The following is a 21,604-nucleotide window of genomic DNA, read 5'->3' as shown; positions in this document are numbered from 1 at the left end:
GCTAACTCGATGCTGCAGTTGTGTGTCTAGTTCTTTGACCTGAGGTGCATCGACAGTTCACCTTGAGTGTGTTATAGTTTGACTACACCATAACTCGATCTCCTAGCCATTCGAATACTGAGGTGTATGTTGGCTGTAGCATATTCATTGTAGGAACTAGGTCGCACCAAGATGGGATCTATTAACCTCGATAGATGAGAGGAGTAGTCCTATGATAATTGAAAGATCGAGTCCTTAAGCCAATGGCCATGGCAGAGTGAAATAATGAAAAAGAGTTTTTCATTAAGATTTCACATCAGACTCGGATCGATCGATTAACTCATATGACTGATGTTGGGTTTGACGAGTTCACCTTAACCCTAATTCAGTCGGAACTCATGATAGAGGAACTCAATCACATAGGTAACTGCATCGAGAGGTTCGTCTTCAGTTCTGATGGGTTGCCATCACATACTGCTAGGTGTCACTGATAGATTTTGGGAGCAATTAAAATGATATTGATGATCGATCATTCTAATTGTCTGAATCAGAAGAGTTCTGATCATCGAAAGGAGTTTCGATGATGTCGATGATGAGATCATGACATGTCTCATTGCCATACGGAATTGAACCTAACTGGGTCACACAAACAAGGGTTAGGGTCTGGATGTCATTAATTGGGCTAACTCAATTGATTTGAATTAGATCCAATTAGGTTCAAAAAAATTGTGCTAGCACATGATTGAGCCTAACTTTCTCCTCATGTAATCTTTTCTGTCTCTACTAAGTCAAATATGATTTGACTCATCAAGAGAACCTTGGAAAGATTTCTCTCAGTCTAAATGAAGCTTGTCCAGCTCAGAAAAGGCTTGTCTTAATTCATAGATGAATTTAAAACAACACCTATTAATTCTAGCACCTGCCAATTTCATTTTAGGACATCTGTCAAAAATTGACATATGAGTCTTAAATTGAAGAGGGCTCATTGGAGGATTTTTGTAGAGTGTCAACATACACAAAACCTAATAGCTGCCGCCCCCTCCCCTCTTCTCTACATCCTCCCTGCTCTCCTTCCTCCTCTCTTCACGTCCAAAGAGTTGGACGTCCATCTGGCAAAGATCGAAGGCATGGTGACGCTTGGAATAGAATGCTGGAGGATATCTTTGACAAGCTGCTGCTCCAACTTCAGAAGGAGTTCTGAAGCACTTTCAAATCAGATAAAGATCTAATTTTTGGAGCGTAGATTCATGAGGAGAAGACGTTCCAGATCCTGCCCGAGTGGATACCGATAGAGGCCAGGCACTTGCGTGGCTACATCAGAACCTCGGGCTGTGCAGAGATCATCTACAGGATAATCAGATTACCCTTGAGGTACTTCTTCTTTCATCATAGTTTTAGATTTAATTTTAAATTTTAAATATCAGATAATAAAATTAGATCTAGAGAATTAGATCTGAAATATGTAGGATAAATTTTTTAAAATTATTCCGCCCTAGATTTGATGAAATCTGAAAGATCCTACGAGGAAAAGCGGTTTTCACCCCTTCATGTACAATAGCCATCCATGGAATACATGTCAGGTGGTTGGGACGTCAACTCTTGACACCCCACAAAGGGATCTCCAGCTATAAGAGATGGGGCATGGACCCCACCCTCTCTCCTTCACACCATGACACATAAGAGGGGTGGATCCTTCTAGGATATGATGCTCAATAATTTTTTTAAAAAAAAATTATGCCACCCATTCTCTCATTTTTTCCACATGCATACTTAGAGATAATTAGGAGATATGGAAGAGATAATGTTAGGATAATTATGCCAACTAATTGACTTAATTAAATCCTCTTGGACTTATAATTAAGAGCCCAATTAAATCCAAATGAATTTAGGTTAGGTTCAAAGCTATGGACTTGATCAAATCAAAGTTTCGAGAAGAATTATGTTTAACTATGTGCTAGCATGATTCTCATAAACCTAATAGAGTTTCAAATAAACCTTAACCCAATTGGAACTTCATAAGCTCAATTGAAAAATTCGAGATTAAATCTCTTAATGTGTGACCCCATAGGTTTCATTCTATCTGGTAGTGATATATATTGTGATCTCTATCACAATATCATCGAAACTTTTTTCGATGGATTGGAATATTTTCAATTCTACCCTTCGAGAACCATCGATCATAAAGATGACGCCCGATGAATCTCACAATCCACCAGTGACACCTAGCAATATGTAGTGACGATCCAGTAGAATGAAAATACGAACTCCTAGGTGCAGTTATCGTATGATTTAGTCCTTCTATTGTGAGTCCCGACTTGATGGAGGTCATGGAGAACTCGTCAAACTCCATCGTCAGTCTTATGTAAGATTGGCTCGACTCGAGTTCATTTGTGAATCCCATGAAAATTCTTTTTCAATATTCATACTTACTTTGGCCAAAGACTTTCTGAACTCAATCTCGCAAATCACATAGGACTTCTCCTTTTCTACCAAGATCGATAAATTTCATCTAGGTGCATCTTACTCCAAACAGCGAACCTGAACCTACCGAAGCCAACATACACAGCAAGGATTCGAATGGCTACGGACCAAGAAACGTGCAGTCAAACTCAGTAGCCTCGTTGTGAATAGCCAATATCACCGTAGGTCAAAGGACCACTCATACCACTACAGCATCGAAAAGACCACTGACGAGTGAGTAGACATCCATGTGGTTCTTATATTGGTCACGCTCAGTACAAGTTGTTCTCTAACAACTACCTGCACCTTCACTCCAGTGTCTCTACACTGCAGACCCAAGACTTATCTGTTCACAAGGGAGGTGAACCGTGCACCGATCTCAAATGGATTGATCACTGTCCTCCGTGATGATCTTTTGATCGGGAGCTTTTAGAAATTAACTACTAATTAATTTATGTCTCAAATTCTTAACTCTTTAAGAATATACAAAAATCATCTTTGTTAATTTCTAGGACAAATCATGGACACATAAGCATGATTGGAAAGAAAAAGTCCTTTATTTATAATGAAAGTATTACAAATACAAATTTAGGCCCTGAAAATACATAATGTGTCAGCCAACAATTGACTTTTATGGCACAAATCCAACACACTTTTGGACTGATGCTCTGTCATACTTTATATTCAACCTCCTATTCGACTATTCTCCACTGACTTAAGCATCGAGGGTCTCCGCCGGATACAACTCTGACGATATGGACTTTCTTTTGCAGGTAGCTCTTCACCGATGATAGGTGCAACCAAAGATTGGCCACAACAACACCTTAATAGAGGGTCAAAAAACATTCAAGCAGCAGTGCCGACTCTTGTGGTGTGCATGTTTAAAATCCCCACTCAAATAAATAATTTGTATGGAGGGAATTTGAGCTTGCAATCTCCTGCAAAGTTGAACTCTAATGCCATATTCTTCACCAAAAAAAAAAAACTCTAATGCCATATTGAGTAACCGATTTATCCCGAAAACTGATGAGGACAGGATCAAAAATGTATACCAAACTTTATAGTAACTTTGTATGGGGTAACCGTGTGTCAGCTTCTTACACACGGTCCACGTCTATCCCCTCATCGCGATTCATAGCCGAATTTTGAAAATAACAAAGGTCCAACTCCATTACTTTTCCAAAAAATAAAAAAAAGTAATTTTGTATGCGAGATATTGTGCTATGCTGCCCCTGCTCGTTCAGGAAATAGAAGTGGGGGACAAGAAGATAATATCCATGTGTTTATCACTCCACTCCAGACAACCCAAGCCGCCTTGCACTGCGCACAAGACAACCCAAGCCGCATTGCACAGCAGAATAATTGGATCTCGGTCAGTATAATGCTTGTGGTTCTCATTGGTGGTGAGCCCCTGGACTCCTCTATAAATCCGTCCCAAAAGTACTGGCATTCCATGTGCACCAGCTTCTCTAGCTACCTTGTCAGCTTTAGTGTTCAACTCTTGGTTTCCTCATCCATGGCTCGTTTCCTAGTTTTTCTTTATTCCTTTTTGGTGAGCGTAACAGCTAGGGTTTCCTAGCTACCTATTCCATCCTCGTCTATTTCCTACTTTGCTACCTATTCCATCCTCGTCTATTTCTTACTTTCTCAGTGGTGGTCTAATCCAGGAACAAATTTTTGTTTCAGCTTGCAGTTGGAGCATGTCATGCTGCTTTGCCTGCAGATGTCTACTGGAACTCAGTCTTGCCCAACACTCCCATGCCAAGTGCCATCCACGATATGACACGTCCTGGTCTCAATCTAACTTAAGCCTAAACTGACTGATTAGTTTATATTTATTTTTATAAAACTCAGTAGTTTTATTTATTATTTTGTAAAAGTATATTATTTTCAAGTTAATTAATTGTGTCATATTACCACCAATCTACAAATTTAAATATGGAGTTTTTCTTAACTGTTTTCCTAGAACAGAAATGTAAAAGAAGCGCTTGACCAACTAATAAATATTATGACAGTGTCTAACAGTTGAGATTAATTAGAGATGACATACTTAGAGAGATGGTCAATGGAATATTCTAGCCCTTAAATGAACCGCCATTTATTTGTTTCGAGGAAATAATTAGGCTAAAAGCCTAATCCCTGTTATGTTTTTTCAGGGACGCTCGTACCTATTTGGTCAATGATCTTTTTTCTGCTACCAAAAAAAAATGTTCTTTCTTTTTTGCTTTACATATGGGCCGCGAAACAAAATTTAATGGCCATCGAGCAAAAAACATTTTGGCTAAATTAGAAGTCTTTTTTGGCTAATAGAAGCTCCCGTGGGGACAGGACCTGCCGGCAATTTCTCAAGCTAACCATTCCAAAAACAACATGAGCTCTGCTTGAAATTAATTGCAAGGCCGGCTCATGCTCTGGAACTATAATCCAACCAAGCCTAACCATGATTACATGCCTCATTAACAATTCCTGCTACTTGTACACTCTGCTTAATTTTACTCAAATCATTTGATTGTGGATGACCCATCTTCATGTAATTAACATGAATGATAACAATAATTCCTACGTAATTGTAGGTGTGTTTGGAGATGAGAAGTGGGACAAATCCGACTCTCGCAATATTGGGTGGGGCAAAGCCGTTACTGAGGACCAAATCCAGGATCCCTCCGTAACCAACTACTTCTTTGAGAAAGACTTGCACCCGGGTGCCAACATGACGATGCACTTCGTCCGGACCATCACCGGCGCTACCCTTCTTCCACGCCAAGCCGCCGACTCCATCCCCTTCTCCTCCGCCAAGCTCCCGGAGATCCTTTCCCGCCTCTCCATCACGCCCAACTCCATCGAAGCCAAGGCCATGAAGAAGACCCTTCAAGACTGCGAGGAGCCAGCGATCGAGGGAGAGACCAAATACTGCGCCACCTCGGTCGAGGCTATGGTGGATTTCAGCACGTCCAGCCTTGGGACTCGTGACGTCCAAGCCCTGTCGGCGGCGGTCGATAGGGAGGGTACACCGAAACAAGTTTACAGCATATCCAAGGTGCAGAAGCAGCCTTGCTCTAAGGTGGTGATTTGCCACGGTGAGAACTACGCATACGCTGTGTTCTACTGCCACATGATGAGCTCAGAGGCGTACAAGGTGTCGATGGTCGGGAAGGATGGGACCAAGGTGGAGGCGGTGGCTGTATGCCACACCGACACGGCCGGATTCAACCCCGAGCACTTCGCCTTCAAGGTGCTCAACGTCAAGCCCGGAACGGTGCCCATCTGCCACTTAATAGCGCAGGGCGATATTGTTTGGACTCCCAACAAATAGAGCATCTCATCGTTGGAGATAAAGGTGCGATTGCCCTAGAAAGCTTCTACAGGAGATTTCTTTGGCTAGGCTATCCTATTGTACAGTTTCCTTTGTCATGGCGCCTGTCAGATGTTATGGTGATGTATATGTATTCCTGTTGCAAAAATAAAAGTAGAATGATGTTTGTATGATGAGGGGAACTTTTCTTGTGTCTTTTATTGGTGATGTATATGTATTCCCGATAAATAAATGAAAGCAGAATTTCCCTTGTAAGAATGTTAAAGTGAACTTTTTCTTTTTTTGTGGCTTTTATTTATGTGATGGTGCTCAAGTCGTTAGCATTTACTCACGATGGCATAGAATTTCTTTTGATGAAAATGAGTTAGGGAAGGCCTAACCCAAGGGGCGTTTCATTAACACAATAAAGTACAATAATTAGCTATGATGTAGTTTAGCAGAGTGAGAAGCTGTCAACTTCTCCACCAGTACAATGTGGGAAAAGGAGGGCCTACTAAGAAGATGCTTGGATAGTTAACAGCAAGCCAAAATCTAGACATTGGGTCCTTGGTTTAGGAGGATTAAACGGAGACTGATAGAGCCTGTCAAACTGCAATTCTGAACACCCAGAAGTCTGAACCTGAATAACCTGAACACCTGAAAAACTGAAGTCCTGAAAACCCGTAGAACTACAAACCTGATAATACCTGATAATGCGATGACAGAGTGAGAAGACGGTGGGGGCAAAACTCAGAATAAGATTTATCATTCTCAAAAAATACCAAAAAACACCCTACTCAGCGAAGACCTAAGGGGCTGCTGAGTTTATGCTAGGAATCGTGTTGCGGACCGAATACCTCCTTTAAGCAGTTGGAAATCTGATTAGCCGAAGAGCTAAGATTGGCATGCAGGTTTTCAGTCCAGGATAAGAACAACTTAGCGAGATTTCTCGCCACAAAGGGTGGAAGGAAGAAATGGAAATCAAAGCATGTCTTATTCCATTCCTTCCATAATATCCAAATCGTAGTCGCTATAAGAGTATCAAGCTCCGCCCTGCAAGAATGAAAGCGACCGTCCGGTCGCCATGAATGCCATAATAGAAACTGAGTTTGTGGGAGATCCTTGATCTGAAATTTCTGTAGCAGTATTGACCAGATCATTTGTTAAAAGGAACACTACAGAAAGAGATGTTCCACCGTTTCAGAGCCGGAATTGCAGAACGAATAGCTATCCACACCTTTCCAGCCACGCTTAACAAGATTGGATTTGGTTAACATTTTGTCATAAAAACAGAGGTAGATGAAGCATTTGACTTTCTCTGGAATTCCCGTATTCCAAATAATCTGACTAATAAGCGGTCTGACTCCTCCGTCCATAATAAAGTTGCAGCATTGTTTGGTAGAAAACTGCTTTCTGTGATACCATTTCCATTGTATTATGTCCTGGCCGTTAGAGGGGGCTAAGGTTAACATCTCATGCCTTGGACGTTGAAGACTCCCTTCATGAGCGCCAGTTAAGACAGGTGACCAAAAGTTAAAATCCCTTAAGCAGGCATAAGCAACAGCAACCGTGCTATTTTTCCTAGGTGTAAGAGAGTATAAGCAAGGAAACCTGTCCTTAATGGGTTGAGGAAATAGCCAAGTGTCGTGCCAAAATAGGATAGTGGTTCCATTACCAAGATTAAATTTAATGAGGCTCTGAAATAGATCGGTAACCTTCAGATTTCCAGAATGGCGACAGATGTTGCTGGTGCTGCATGTTCAGTGTAAATGGCCGACGCTGATAATAACCCGAATGGATTAGAGAGTACAGTGGCGAGTCATGGTTCACAAATAACTTCCACCACCATTTGCTGAGCAGCACTTTGTTTAGGATTTCGAGGTGAGCGATATCCATTCCCCCGAACTAATTGGGTCTGCAGACTGAACTCCAGCGTAGTAAATGCCGCACCCAATTTACCTTGTCTTCCCCAAACCATAGTCTATCGATTCTTCGGACAATACCGGATGGCAACATAAAGTTTGGCATCCAGTAGGATATGGTTGGAGTGATTACAGAGTTAAGCAGGATTAGTCGACCAGCAATAGTGAGGAATTTTTCTTTCCATGCCGCTAATTTTTATGGAGACCTTCTCAAGAAGCGGTGTCCAATCCTGTTGTCTCAAATGCTTGGAATGCAGCTCCAGTCCCAAGTAATTGATCACGATGGCATAGAATTGTGTTGGACGTAAATGAACTTTGCTCAAGTTTTAGAAGCTCTCTGGTCTTTCTGCATTTGAATATTTTTTATTTGAATTCCCTGTGTTAACTAACTAAAAAAAAATATTAGCCACCAGCTGGGAGGGAAATTAGCTCCTATCCCTCTAAGAAGAAGATATTAGCTTCAAACTAGAATTGTTGAGGATCCATGCAAATATGTATTTAATCCCACATCTACAATGAGCTAGGTAGATCTTCGATATTTATATAGGACCAAAAAAATTCAAATAATACCTTCTGATTAGTTTTTGACGTGGATGAGATTCTAAATTATAGCAAGTGGGATCAGATTAGACCTGGTCAATGATCCATATATACTAGAGGATACTGCACATGCAAACTCAAGTTATTTAACAACATCAAACTTGAGCGTCTGTTAAATAATTGCAAAAATGTAAATATAACAATTTGACCATGCAAATTTACAACGCTCATCATCATCTCAAGAAGTATTTAAGCTTCTATAAACCTATAGAAAACAATATGTCAGGCAAGGCATTATTGTTTCTACCTAGTCAAGATGTTGGAAATTGGTATATAAGGCATCGTCATATATTCGAGACAACCAATGTGGATGTGTAGCAAATCTTAAAAAAAGGGTAAACATAACTAGATAAAATTCATAACTAGATAAAATTCATGCTGGCACAGGTACCAATGCTGCTGGGGGAACCCAATGAGGAAGGCAACATCAATTTATTGTGTATTGATGGATCATGAAAGAGGAGGTGAATACCTCAATTTCCATCAGTGGAAGATTTGGCAAAGTATTTGAGAATATCGATATGATGCTATTTGACCAACCAGACCCTTTAAATGTACATGTAACGTTCTCATTCTCACTTTTATTTAGGGCTGAAAATGGACCAGGCTGAGCTAGGCCACACCCCTACCCGAGCCCGGTCCGAAATTTATTATCGAGCTTTGGGCCGGGCTTAAGCCCGAAAATTTTTTGAAAATCCAAGCCCAAGCCCGAGCCCGATCCGAACCCGATTGGCCTCCCCCCACAAACCCCAACAATATATATATATATATATATGTGTGTGTGTAGATATATATATGTATATATATATGTATGTATGTATGTATATATGTGTGTGTGTGTGTCATATGTATGTATATGAAACGTATTAAGTGAGAGGAGTGGTTTAATGTGGAGGTGAGAGGACATAATAATAATCCTTAGATCCACACCAGCGGTTTAGATGAGCGCCATGTGCTTATGTGCGCATGTTAAAAAACTAAAAAGGAATGAATGGATAAACCCTAGAGCTATTTGGACAGTTTGGATAACCGCATTCTTAACTGAATCATTGATGTGGATCCAAGGATTGTTATTATATTCTCTCACCTCTTATATTAAGCACTCCTCTCACTTGATACACTTCCTATATATATATATATATATATATACACCACTTGGCTTCAAGATGCACTACAAGGAATGGGGTTTTTGCCAACGCAAAATTTTGCGTAGGTAAAGATACCAATTAGCCACGCAAAACAAAAAACATCGGTAAAATTGGCATAATTAGCTACGCTTACAAAAAAACATCACAAAACATAATTTTCGATGTAAACATAGTGCCAGAAATTAAATCAAAGCATCGATAATGGGTGGTCTTAATGCTTTTATTTTTATAAAAATTTGCTAACGCAAAATTTGCATAGAAAAATAAATTTATTGCCTATGCTAGCAAATAACCAAATTGCCTACGCTTATTTAGCGTCAGCAAATCTTTTCCTTTTTTATTAATTTTTTTATTTTGACAAACTATTTTTTGATGCTACATTTGCGTAGGCAATTATGGTAATTATCGATGCAAAACATAAGCATAGGCAATTAAGCCCATCGTCTATGCTTATTCAATGTCGACAAATATTTTTTCTTTTTATTAATTTTTTATTTTTGCAAAGTATTTCCTAATGCTAAGTTTCCATAGCAAATTAATCGAATTGCCTATGCCTAAATTTTATGTAGGTAATTACCATCATTGCCTATGCTAGCTTTGCATCGGCAAATATTTTTTATTTTTATTAAATTTTTTATTTTCATAGATAATTTACCAATGCTAAATTAGCGTAGGCAATGAGGATAATTACCTACATAAGAATAAAGCATAGGCAAGTCGCGTAATTACCTACGTAAATTTTGCATTGACAAATGAATTATTTTTTATTAATTTTTTTATTTTGATAAATCATTTATCGATGCTAAATTTTTATAGGCAATTAGGCTAATTGACTATGCTTTATTCTTACATAGGTAATTATCCTCATCACCTATACTAATTTAGGATCAACAAATTACCTATGAAAATAAAAATTTAATAAAAATAAAAAATATATATCGATGCTAAATTAGCATAGAAAATGAGGATGATTACCTATGTAAGAATAAAGCATAGGCAATTAGCCTAATTGCCTATGAAAATTTAGCATCGGTAAAAGATTTGTCAAAATAAAAAATAATAAAAAAAATATTTTTTGATGCAACATTAGCGTGGACAGTTAAGCTAATTGCCTATGCTTCATTCTTTCATCGGCAATATTTTATAAAAATTAAAAACTAAAAAAATAAAAAAATTTGCCGATGTTAACTTAGCGTATGAAATTATCATAATTACCTATGTTAGATTTAACCATAGGAAATTAGTCTTGTTGCCTATGCAAATTTAACGTCGGCAAATATTTTTTTATTTAATTTTTTTATTTTTTATAAATAATTTATCATTATCTAAATAGTCAGTATAATTTTAGAATTTAAAGTTTATCTTTATTATTTATTATCTAAATAATTATTGTTAAAGTATTATCACAAAAGATCACCTCAATCCGGTAGTCCTAGCTATGTCGATCAATAAAATTTAATTTCGATGGTCATGAATAACCGTATGATGATCTGATAGATAGATACCATCGATGGATCCAAAAACTTATAACAATGATCTTGATGATATTTATAGTTTACTATCAAAATTTTATTTTAATCAGATATTATTATCATAGTCAATTTAGTATAGAATAATTTGGATCATTAAATAAAAAATAAATTATCAAAAGGTCAAATGGCATTCGATTATAAAGTGAGCTTTTAGATAAATGATCTTTGCTATTACTTTGATCATTTGTATATTGATGATCATAAAATTCAAACTATACGTATATGAATGATCCAAAACTATATGTCTCTTGATATTCATTCTTAAAGTCCTTAAGTAATTATACTTGTACTTTTGCGATATCTGCTTAACATAAATGGTTAATAACCGTGTGGTTTGAATTTTATGATCACCACTATAATAAAAATAAAAATAATAATAAAGATCATTTATCTAAAAAATTATCTTAATCGGATGCTGTTTGGCCTTTTGATCATTCATTTTTTATTTAACAATCAAAATTATCCTGTGCTAAATCAATCATGATAATGATGTTCGATTGAAAAAAATTTTGATAGTATACTATAAATATCATCAAGATCATCATTATAAATTTTTGAATCCATCGGTGGTCTTTATCTATCAAATCATCATGCGATCATTTGTGACCGTCGAAATCAAATTTTGTTAATCAACATAGCTAGGGCTATCGGATCGAGGCAATCTTTTATGATGATACTCTAACAATAATTATTTAGATAATGAATGGTGAATATAGGTATTAAATTATAAAATTATATCGACTATTTAGATAATAGTAAATTATTTATAAAAAATAAAAAAATTTAAATAAAAAAAATTTTGCCAACACTAAATTTGCGTAAGCAATAATACTAATTGCCTATGCTTAAAGCTTGCGTAGCTAATTAGGATAATTTTCTATGCTAAATTAGCATCAACAAAAGATTTTATTTTTTTTAATTTTTATTTTCATAAAAGATTTGTCGATGCTAATTTAGTATAGGAAAATATCTTGTTTGCCAATGTTAAATTTTATGTAGGTAATAAGTCTTATTGTCGATGTAAAATTTGCATCAACAAATATTTACAAATAAAAATAAAATCCCAAACTCTTCTCCCCCACTTTCCTCGATGCATTTTCATCTCCCGCCCCCGCCCTCCTATTTCCCCCGAACCCACTCCCGCCCTTCTCCCCACTTCCCTCTCTCCCCTCCTCTCCGTCGGCCATCGTCGCTTTTATCATTGGTCATCACCACCGTTGGCCATCGCCACCGCTGTCGCGACTTTCAAATGTAAACCCTTCTTTTTTTTTGGCTTCGCAGGGAATAGAGGAGTGGGGGGTGGGGGGGGTTGGATGCTCGGGTAGGGATGTTTGGCGAGGGTGGGGGACAATGGTGACAGGCACGGACCCGCAGGGCGGGGCGGAGGGGCACCGTGGGGGGTGGTGGTGATGGGTCGAGGGGGGGGCTGAGGATCGGGCGAACCGCTAGGGCCCGAGGGAGGGGACGGCCACTGGGGCCAGGGCCAAACGGTCGAGGGATTGGGGGTGGAGTGGCCTGGGTTGGGGGGTCGCAGCATGCGAGGGAAAGAGAAGGAGGAAAAAAATAAAAGAATTATTTTTTAAAAATTATTTTTTAAAAATTAATAATTTATTAGTAAAAGTAATAAAAGTATTAAAAAGTGTTGGTGCAAAAATCTGCCAGCGTCGGAGAAGCTGGAGTCGAGGGAGTCGCTGTCGCCATTGGGACCTGCAAAGGAAGTCTAAACCGGAGTTGGGGGTGCTTCGGCAAGACCCTCCGACGCTCAAGTCAGTTCTCTGCCTCAACAAGAATGGAGTGCTCGAACGAAAATTTTAGCAGAATTTTGAGATAGAAATTAGAGCTTAGAGAGTAATGTATCTGGGGTCTCCTCTTTTTATAGGTGGAGGGTGCAACAGACTGATAGCGACGTTTGTAACCGCTGACCGTGGGCCGTTCGGGGTCAGGGAAGTTTATTATGAAGAGTAGTGGAGTGGAATCGTGTCCATCATCGTGGCTGCCACGTGGAGTTCGTTGCGGGAATGGAGCACGTCCGTTGTCGCAACTTGCTAGAGAGCGGAGGAGCTATGCGGAATCTGCCGCAGGAAGTGGAGCAGAGTTATGACCGTTACTGTGACCTGCCAGGGAGTGGAGGAGCCGGCGGTATCCATCGCAGAAGTGGAGCAGAGTCATGGCCATTACTGTGGCCTGCCAGAGAGTTCAGGCCTGTCGGTGAAGCTTGGTTGAAGTACCTGGTGGAGAGAAGTAGCTATCCATCTGAGAGGAGCTCGAATGCTGCTGGCGAACCTTCTACCGTCAGGTGCCTTGGGCGTTAATACTGCAAGCGAGGGCCACTTTCTGTAGGAGCTCGATCAGAGGCTTTCTGCAGACGAAGTTCGGTTTCTCGCAGAATTCGGCAGAGGGTCGACCGGCAGTGGATGTCAGATGGCGCTGGAGAGGTTCATCCGCAAGAGGGGTCCAGCTGCTGGATTCCGTGTGTCGAAGGAGTTCGCCCGAATCTGTCTGCTATAGAAGTTCGGTCGGAGTCGATCTCCGTAGAAGCCCAGACGGGAATCATTTGTCGAGGAATCTCGACCGAAGCCCGCGGACCACTCATAGTAGAAATTTGAAGTAGATCGTTTGTAGTAGAAGCTCGGAGTCCGGCCCTTGTAGGAGTTTGGGTGTGGTCTACCTGCAATAGGAGTTCAGAGCGGAAGTCCAGCTCCCATAGGAGCCCGGACGAAGGCTACCTGCAGTTGGAGCTCAGGAAGAGGTTCGGCTCCCGTAGGAGCCCAACGGAGGCTACCTGCAGTTGGAGCTCGGAGAAGAGGTCCGGCTCCCGTAGGAGCCCGGACGAAGGCTACCTGCAGTTGGAGCTCGGGGAAGAGGTCCGGCTCCCGTAGGAGTCCGGACGAAGGCTACCTGCAGTTGGAGCTCGGGGAAGAGGTGGCTCCCGTAGGAGCCGGACGAGGCTACCTGCAGTTGGAGCTCGGGGAAGAGGTCCGGCTCCCGTAGGAGCTCGGACGAAGGCTACTGCAGTTGGAGCTCGGGGAAGAGGTTCGGCTCCCGTAGGAGTCCGGACGAAGGCTACCTGCAGTTGGAGCTCGAGGAAGAGGTCCGGCTCCCGTAGGAGTTTGGATGAAGGCTACCTGCAGTTGGAGCTCGGAAAGAGGTCCGGCTCCCGTAAGAGTCGGACGAAGGCTACTTGCAGTTGGAGCCCGGGGAAGAGGTCCGGCTCCCGTAGGAGTCCGGACGAAGGCTAGAAGGTGGTCGACCACCGTAGACACTTGGATGGTGTCCGTCCGTCGCGGAGAATCCGATTGACATTGGTAGGGGTTTATCCGTCGGTAGAACTTGGGAGCATTGCGGAGGCTCGACCGTCGGGGAGATTTCGGAAAGATGTCGCCGAAGGTCAGACGTCGGTGGAATCCCTGGAGGGTCACTCTTGACACGAACTTCGGCTGGGGGGTATTTTATACCCAACACCAATCCCCCTACTTTCGAGTTTGAGTTTCGAATGAAGGAAGTACAGAGAAATTTTCACAATCGAAGTTGCTCCCTTGAATCCCGCACACGACCGCCCTCAAAATTCTGGCATTTAATGCGCGCGTGCTGGAGTCTTTTCAAATTGGGGCGATCCGAAGAGACCTTTCGAAATTCTCACTGGAGCATCATCCAGGTACGATGCAGTAATGGCTTTGTAGCTGTCAGCCACTTTTAGCTGCCTGCTGTGGCGAGTGGGACATGTGGCGAGCATGGGTCGGCCTGGGGAGATCCGCGATCATTATATCATCGGATCCCAGGGTCTATTTAAACCCGCCTTTCCGCCTCCAGGAGTTTCATTCTGCCTGAGAGTCCTGTTGGTGGCCGCCTTCTCTCCGAGAGCTTTGACCTTCCTTGGCCCTAGGTGTTCTTCGAGTCATCCCTATCTTGCACCTCTGCATCTTCAGAGTGACTTAGGTTAGTCTCAGAACTTTCGTTCCTTCTCTTGCCATCTAGGTGCCCCTTCTCCCCCATTTTCCTTCTGTTGCATCCCTCTTGTTACGTCCCCCACGAGCCTTTCGGCTCTTATTTCGCCTGATCTCTTCAGGATTTTTAGGATTCTTGCTTGAAATATCTTCTGGCACCTCCACCTTAGTAGTTCCAGGAGCTCGTCTGCTTCAGTCCCTCAGAATCCTCATATTGTAGATGAACCCACATCTAGGGCTAGGTCTCGTCTGATTTTTGTGTCAGGCACCATTCTCTGTTCTCTGACTCCGGATAAACTTTTACTAATAAAGGTTCAGTATGGAGTTCCTCCGGAGTATGAGCTGGAGCTTCCGATCCCATCGATCGGGTCAGCACCCCCCCACCTGGCCGCTTCTGCCTGTACCAGGAGGCCTTCCGTGCTGGGCTCCGGCTCCCGCTTCCGTCCTTCGTCGTTGCTCTTTTCCATTTTCTAGATATTTCTTTAGCTTCAGTCGTGCCAAATTCTTTTAGGTTTTTGATAGGGTTCCTCTCCCTTTGCCACGTAGTCGAAGTTCAGCCATCCCTCTCTTTGTTTAGGTATTTTTACACCTTCAAGCGCCACCTCTCGGCAAAGGATTGGTGGTACTTCTCCCTCCAGTTTGGCAAGAAGGGGTTGCTGAAAGGTGCTCCCTCTTCTATCCATAACTGGAAAGGAAGTACCTCTACGTCCAATATCCGACCTTAAAGCTGGGATTGCCCCCTTGGGGCTCCCTGAGGGACTCTGTCCGTCGGGCTCCTAGCCTGGAGGAGGACGACCTTCAGACCGTCCGGAAGCTTCTTAGTTATCCGACTCCTTCCCTTCCCAACCTTCTGAAGGAGCAGTTTCTGTTCAACATCGGCTTGAGTCCCCTGGATCCTGCGAGTATTCCATCTTTCCTTTCTTATTCTTTTCTCCTTTTCTTCTTCCCTTTCTCCTTTTCCTTTTCTCTTCTCTTCTTCTCTTTTTTTTTTTTTTTTTTGGCGTCACCTCTTCTTTTTTCATCCCATTTCTGATTTTTTTTTTTTAGGGATGGACGCCGAAGCAGCACGGATGCTTGCCAGGGGCCTCAAGGTTCACAAAAGGAAAGGTGTTGCGGTCTCCAGGTCGGCAAAGAAGGTCAGAACGGAGGAAACGAGCTCGGCCATGCCTGCCCAGGCGGCTCTCGCGGTCAACGTTCCTTCAGACGCCGAACCTCTGGCCCCCGGGCCTCTTCAAGGAATTCTTCCACTGAGGTTCCCGCCTCGGGGGCTCGCTTCGAGGAGGTGCTAGGGGTTGAGAGGGGGAGGAGAAGGAAGACGGTGGCCCACAGGGTGAGTAGCCGTCGAGCCACCATCGAAGAGTCTCACGATTCCGAAGAAGAGCCGGGGGAGAATCCCTTTAATGACAAGGACCTGATAAAGCGACTGGTCGATGGCTGCATCTTGCCCGAAGTCATCCAGAGGATCATTCGCGTCGATCCCGAACAGCGGGTTTGGGACTCTCTAGGGTCCTTTCTCGAGGTAAACAGATTCATTTTCTCCTCCTTACTCTTTCATTTGATTACCTTCTCAACCTTTAGTCTAACCTCCCGGCGCCCTTGCAGATCGGGCACCAGCTCCTTGCCAACATCGAGGCGACGAACCGGGCGAGGAGGGATGCCATTCAGGTGGAGGAGGGTCGTCGGGCTGAAGCCGCCCGCCTTAAGGAAAAGGCTGCCGAGGTAGCCAACCTTCAAGGGCTCTTGAGAAAGAAAAGCAGGCCTCGGAGGAGATGGTGAGGAAAGCGGAGGCTGAGGTCGCAAATTTGACGGAGCAAATTTCGGTTCTGATTCTGGAGTTCAGGGTTCAAGCGGTGGAGGAGTTCAAGGCCTCTGCGAAAATGAGAGACCTGAACGTCAAGTTCGGCCAAGATGCATTCATCAAGGGGTTTGAGCTCTGCCAGGAGAAGATGGTCAAAAAATTTCTCGAGCTCGACCTCAGCTTCTTGGACGAGGTATCTGAAGATGAAGTCGGGCCTCTCCTACCGCCGCTGCCACCGCAGCCCCCTTTCCAGGAACACCGAGCTCCCCAACTCCTACCTCGGAGGTCTGAGACCTCTGACTTTGTATTTTTCTTTTACTATGATTTTTTTTTCTCTTTTGTCTTTAAGAAGCATTCAATCAATAAAATTGGGTTTCTCTTTATGGGGGATTTCTCTACTCTTTTTCTTTTTTCTTTCTGCAATGAGTCGCACCTTGACGCTTTTGTCCCCCGATGGCAGCGTCCTGTCGAAGCACTTCCCTTGCCACAGGGGGTTCCACTGAAGTCCACGATCCAACATCTGAGGAAGAGAGTTTGTCATTTAATAAAAAGGTCGAAGGAGATGGAGAATGAACTTCGCGGGTTGAGGGAGAGCCACTCTGAGGCCACTGCGGAGGCCACCTACTTTCGAAACCTCCACGTGAAGGGGATCATGGAGTACAGTCGGAGGAAGGTGAACTTCGAGAAGGAGCTCGAGGAACACAAGAAGTGTGCCAGTGACCGATCTTGGGCTCAAGCCTCCAAGATCAGCTTTCTCAGAGCGGAGCTGTCAGCTGCGCAGGAGAAGATCAGCCAGTTGGAAGGAAGCTCGTCTTGGCTTTCGACTCGGGCCGACCGTGACCTAGAATAGTCGAAGAAGTTCTCCGACCTTCAGCAACAGCTCCAGGATGCCGAGGTGAACTATAATGTGTACTGGGCCGGCTGGTGCAAGCAGGTGGATGACTACAGGGGGAAGCTCAAGATGGCGACCGATGAGGTTACCCGCCTTCAAAGGCAGTTAGCTGAAGGAGCCCAATTTGCTCATGTTTGGGATCCCGACGAACTCCAATCCCTGAGAGAAACCATAGAGGAGCTATCTGTTACCCTTGGAGAGGGGAAGGCGAGCTGCAGCAGTTGAAGATCCAGCTAGTATGCGAGCAGCAGGCAGTCAAGGATGCAGAGGCAGAATCTGAGGTCTTGAGAAAGAGGCTCCGAGAGGCGGGGAACGAAAGCCATCGATCTCATCGGAGGTATATGGAGATGCTAATGAGGGAGAAAGAATTGAAAGAAGAAGTCGAGAGCTTAAGGCACTCCCTGATGAGGGTCGAAGCCGAAAGTTCGAAGTCAGAAGAAGCCGGGCCCCCTTAGGGCTCTTTTTGCCTTTCGTCCCTCTTGGTGTCTTCTTTTGCCATTTGTTTATTTTCGTTTGTTAGTTTTTTTTTTTTTTTTTTTGGCCTTATGGGCTCTGTAACGCATGTTTTGCTAACGAAATGAAAAGAAGATCTTCGTTACCTTGCCCGCACGTCATGTTGTATTGTCGTCCGTCGGACTTCTTTTATATTTTATCCCGTTCGATGTCGATGTTGGCCGAAAGTTCCTTGTTCATCTTTGTATTAGGTCGTCATTATCGAATTTCTCATGTCTTTTGATTTGATCGACATTGACATCATCCGAAGGTTCCTAGCCATTGCCGCGTTGGTTCGCCTTTTCATTCGTGGCCGTAGATCTCTCTTTCTCTTTCTCCTTCTTCGTGGAGATGAGGTCCTTTGTGTCTTTGGTATAGTTTGGCCTCCATTTTTTGCTGGTGTAGTCCGCCGCTCTTCCTTCACATCTCCCTCCTTTTAAGCAGGGGTTCTCCTTAGCCTTTTACGGGGTCGCGGTAGCGTAGAAGGGCCATCGAGAAGGTTCTCTTCTTTCTTATCAGGTCTCGAATGGTCGAATCTTAGTTGGTGCCAGGATAAGGTTCTTCCCCTATTTCTGATGTAGTCGATTTCAGTTCAGGTTAGGATGAGGTTCTTCCCCTATTCCTAACAGGGCTGTGGGGGCATGTATGGGCATCGCAGGGCCTCTCTTCCTATCCGATCTAAGAGTAATCGGGCCTTCGACTTTGCTCATGTTAGGGCGAGGTCCTCCTCCTATCTCTAACAGGGCTGTGGGGGCACGTAAGGACGTTGTAGGGCCTCTCCCCCATCCAGTCTAAGAGTAATCGGGCCTTCGACTTTGCTCATGTTAGGGCGAGGTCCTCCTCCTGTCCTTAACAGGGTTGTGGGGGCACATAAGGGCGTTGTAGGGCCTCTCCCTCCATCCGGTCTAAGAGTAACCGGGCCTTCAATTTTGCTCATGTTAGGGCGAGGTCCTCCTTCTGTCCCTAACAGGGCTATGGGGGCACATAAGGACGTTGTAGGGCCTCTCCCCCATCCAGTCTAAGAGTAACCGGGCCTTCGACTTTGCTCATGTTAGGGCGAGGTCCTCCTTCTGTACCTAACAGGGCTGTGGGGGCACATAAGGACGTTGTAGGGCCTCTCCCTCCATCCGGTCTAAAAGTAACCGGACCTTCGACTTTACTCATGTTAGGGCGAGGTCCTCCTCCTGTCCCTAACAGGACTGTGGGGGCACATAAGGGCGTTGTAGAGCCTCTCCCCCCATCCGATCTAAAAATAACTGGACTGTCGACTGTGCCCATATTAGGTGTCATTTTCGTTGTCTGAAAGGGTTATCCCCCGTCATTACAAGCCCATGCCAAAAGGGGAAGATGCGCAAGTCTGGAAGGAATCTTGATTTAAAGTGAAGTCGATCATAATATATTTACAGATTTTTCAAATCTCAGGGCTGTAGAAGGTCTGCTCCCCATCAAGTTCCTCCAGAGATGGAGTTGATGATCCCAATTGGATGCCGATCTCCGGGCTGCTCTTCCCTCCTCGACGGCTCAGGTTGCGGCAGGGCCCTTGGCCGATCTTCTCTACCCTCAGGCCGGTGTCGAATGAACCTATCGAGCCGACCTCGTCTGATGAGCTCCTCGATCTCGTCTTGGAGTTGAATGCATTCCTCTGTATCGTGGTCGTGGTCACGATGGTAGAGGTAGAACTTGTTAGGATTGCCTTTCTGGGGTGTGTGCGCATCCTTTCTAGCCTTGGGAGCTGCTCTCTGACTTCCATCAACACCTGGATTTTCGACGCGTTGAGGGGGACGTAGCTGCGAATCTTCCTGGGGGGGAGCCCCGTCGAACCCTGCGCTCCGGGCTTCTCTGCCTGCACGCTCAGGGAGGAGTCTGGGTGCGCCTATGCCCAGAAGGAGTTCGAGAGCGTGGTCGAGCTTCTCTCGGCCCTTTTTCGACAGCGGACTTACTCGAGTCTCCCGCCTGCCGCTCTCTCGCGGTCTCCTCATCCTTCATCTTGAAGGCTTCTTCTGCTCGGGCGTACCCTTCGGCCCGAGCTAGCAAATCAGCAAAATCTCTGGGGTATTTCTTCTCCAGGGAGAATAGAAGGTCGTTCTTTTGAAGGCCGCCTTTCAGAGCGGCCATCGCGATCGATTGGTCCAAGTTCTGGACCTCCAATGCGGCAACATTGAAACGGTTGACGTAAGCCCGAATGGACTCCCCCTCCCTCTGCTTGATGTTAATGAGGGACTCTGAACCCCTCTGGGGATGCCGGCTGCTAACAAAATGAGCCACGAACTGGTGGCTCATCTGATAAAAGAAAAAGATGGTACCCGACTTCAGCATCGAGTACCAGTTTCTCGCCGCTCCCTTCAAGGTGGATGGGAAAGCTCGACATAGGATGGCGTTTGGCACACCATGGAGTAGCATCATTGTTCGGAAGGCCTCCAGGTGATCGACTGGGTCCGAAGTCCCGTCGTAGCTTTCAAATTGAGGGAGCTTGAAGTTTGGCGAGATCGGTACTTGCATGATCATTTGAGAGAAGGGAGGGTCAGTACAAATGTCCTCATCGTAAGTGGGGGGAGCGTGGTGGAGTTCTTCGATCCGATGATTTATCTCCTGGAGCCTTCAATCCAGGAAATCCTCTCGACTATGGGTCTCGAGGGTTTTCTGGCAGAATGGAGGTAGAGATCTTTCAGGAGTAGAATCGTGATCTGACTGAGGGCTCTCCACCCTCGGATTCATCTTTTCGAAAAAGATGGAGCGACTGGCCCAAGTGGCCCTCCTACCATCGGATTTTGGAGTTCCAGCAACGTTCTCTCAAGCTGCACTGACGCCTGCGGCTGTTGCTGCTGTTGCATGGCCTGTACCGCTTCAATGAGGCCTCTGACCTGCTGAACCAGTAGGTCGAATTGCTCCACGCCAACCGCTATTGTCGGAGGAGGAGGAGGAGCCTGGGAAACTGGAGGTGAGGCCGGAGCCTGAGATCTAGCCGTGGAGGCTGTGGATCGTCGGGTGGATGCTTTGCGGGGAGGCATCGGGCGAAGATCTGGTAGAGGAAGGAGAAGAGGATGTCGGAGAAGATGATCGGAGGCGGTCCCATTGAGCGCTCCTTTAAGAACAAGGGTACTGTAAAGACACAGCACCTTCCTCTAGTGCCAATCCTGTTGGTACAAAAATTCACTGATGTCGGAGAAGTTGGAGTCGAGGGAGTCGCGGTCGCCGTCGAGACGTGCAAAGGATGTCTAAACCGGAGTTGGGGGTGCTCCGGCAAGACCCTCCGACGCTCAAGTCAGTTTTCTGCCTCAACAAGAATGGAGTGCTCAAACAGAAATTTTAGCAGAGTTTTGAGATAGAAATTAGAGCTTAGAGAGTAACGTATCTGGGGTCCCTCTTTTTATAGGCGGAGGGTGCAACAGACTGATAGTGACGTTTGTAACTGCCTGGCCACGGGCCGTTCGGGGGCAGGAGAAGTTTATTATGAAGAGTAGTGGAGTGGAATCATGTCCATCATCGTGGCCTACCACGTGGAGTTCGTTGCGGGGAGTGGAGCAGCGTTCGTTGTCGCGACTTGC

General features: G+C 44.4%; 1 protein-coding gene across 1 annotated transcript; it reads left to right on the top strand.

Moving 5' to 3' along the window:
• The first annotated feature begins 3,889 nt into the window (after window positions 1-3,889).
• LOC105036039 (BURP domain-containing protein 6-like) lies at window positions 3,890-6,010 on the top strand. The gene is made up of 3 exons (XM_073250477.1): window positions 3,890-3,991; window positions 4,126-4,231; window positions 5,013-6,010. The coding sequence occupies exons 1-3, from the start codon at window positions 3,893-3,895 to the stop codon at window positions 5,750-5,752; spliced, it is 945 nt and encodes a 314-aa protein (XP_073106578.1). The 5' UTR covers window positions 3,890-3,892; the 3' UTR covers window positions 5,753-6,010.
• Window positions 6,011-21,604: the final 15,594 nt, after the last annotated feature.

The sequence above is a fragment of the Elaeis guineensis genome, unplaced genomic scaffold, assembly GCF_000442705.2.
Source record: "Elaeis guineensis isolate ETL-2024a unplaced genomic scaffold, EG11 Super_Scaffold_1000033, whole genome shotgun sequence".
Taxonomy (NCBI): Eukaryota; Viridiplantae; Streptophyta; class Magnoliopsida; order Arecales; family Arecaceae; genus Elaeis; species Elaeis guineensis.
This window is presented reverse-complemented; position numbering and strand designations above follow the sequence as displayed.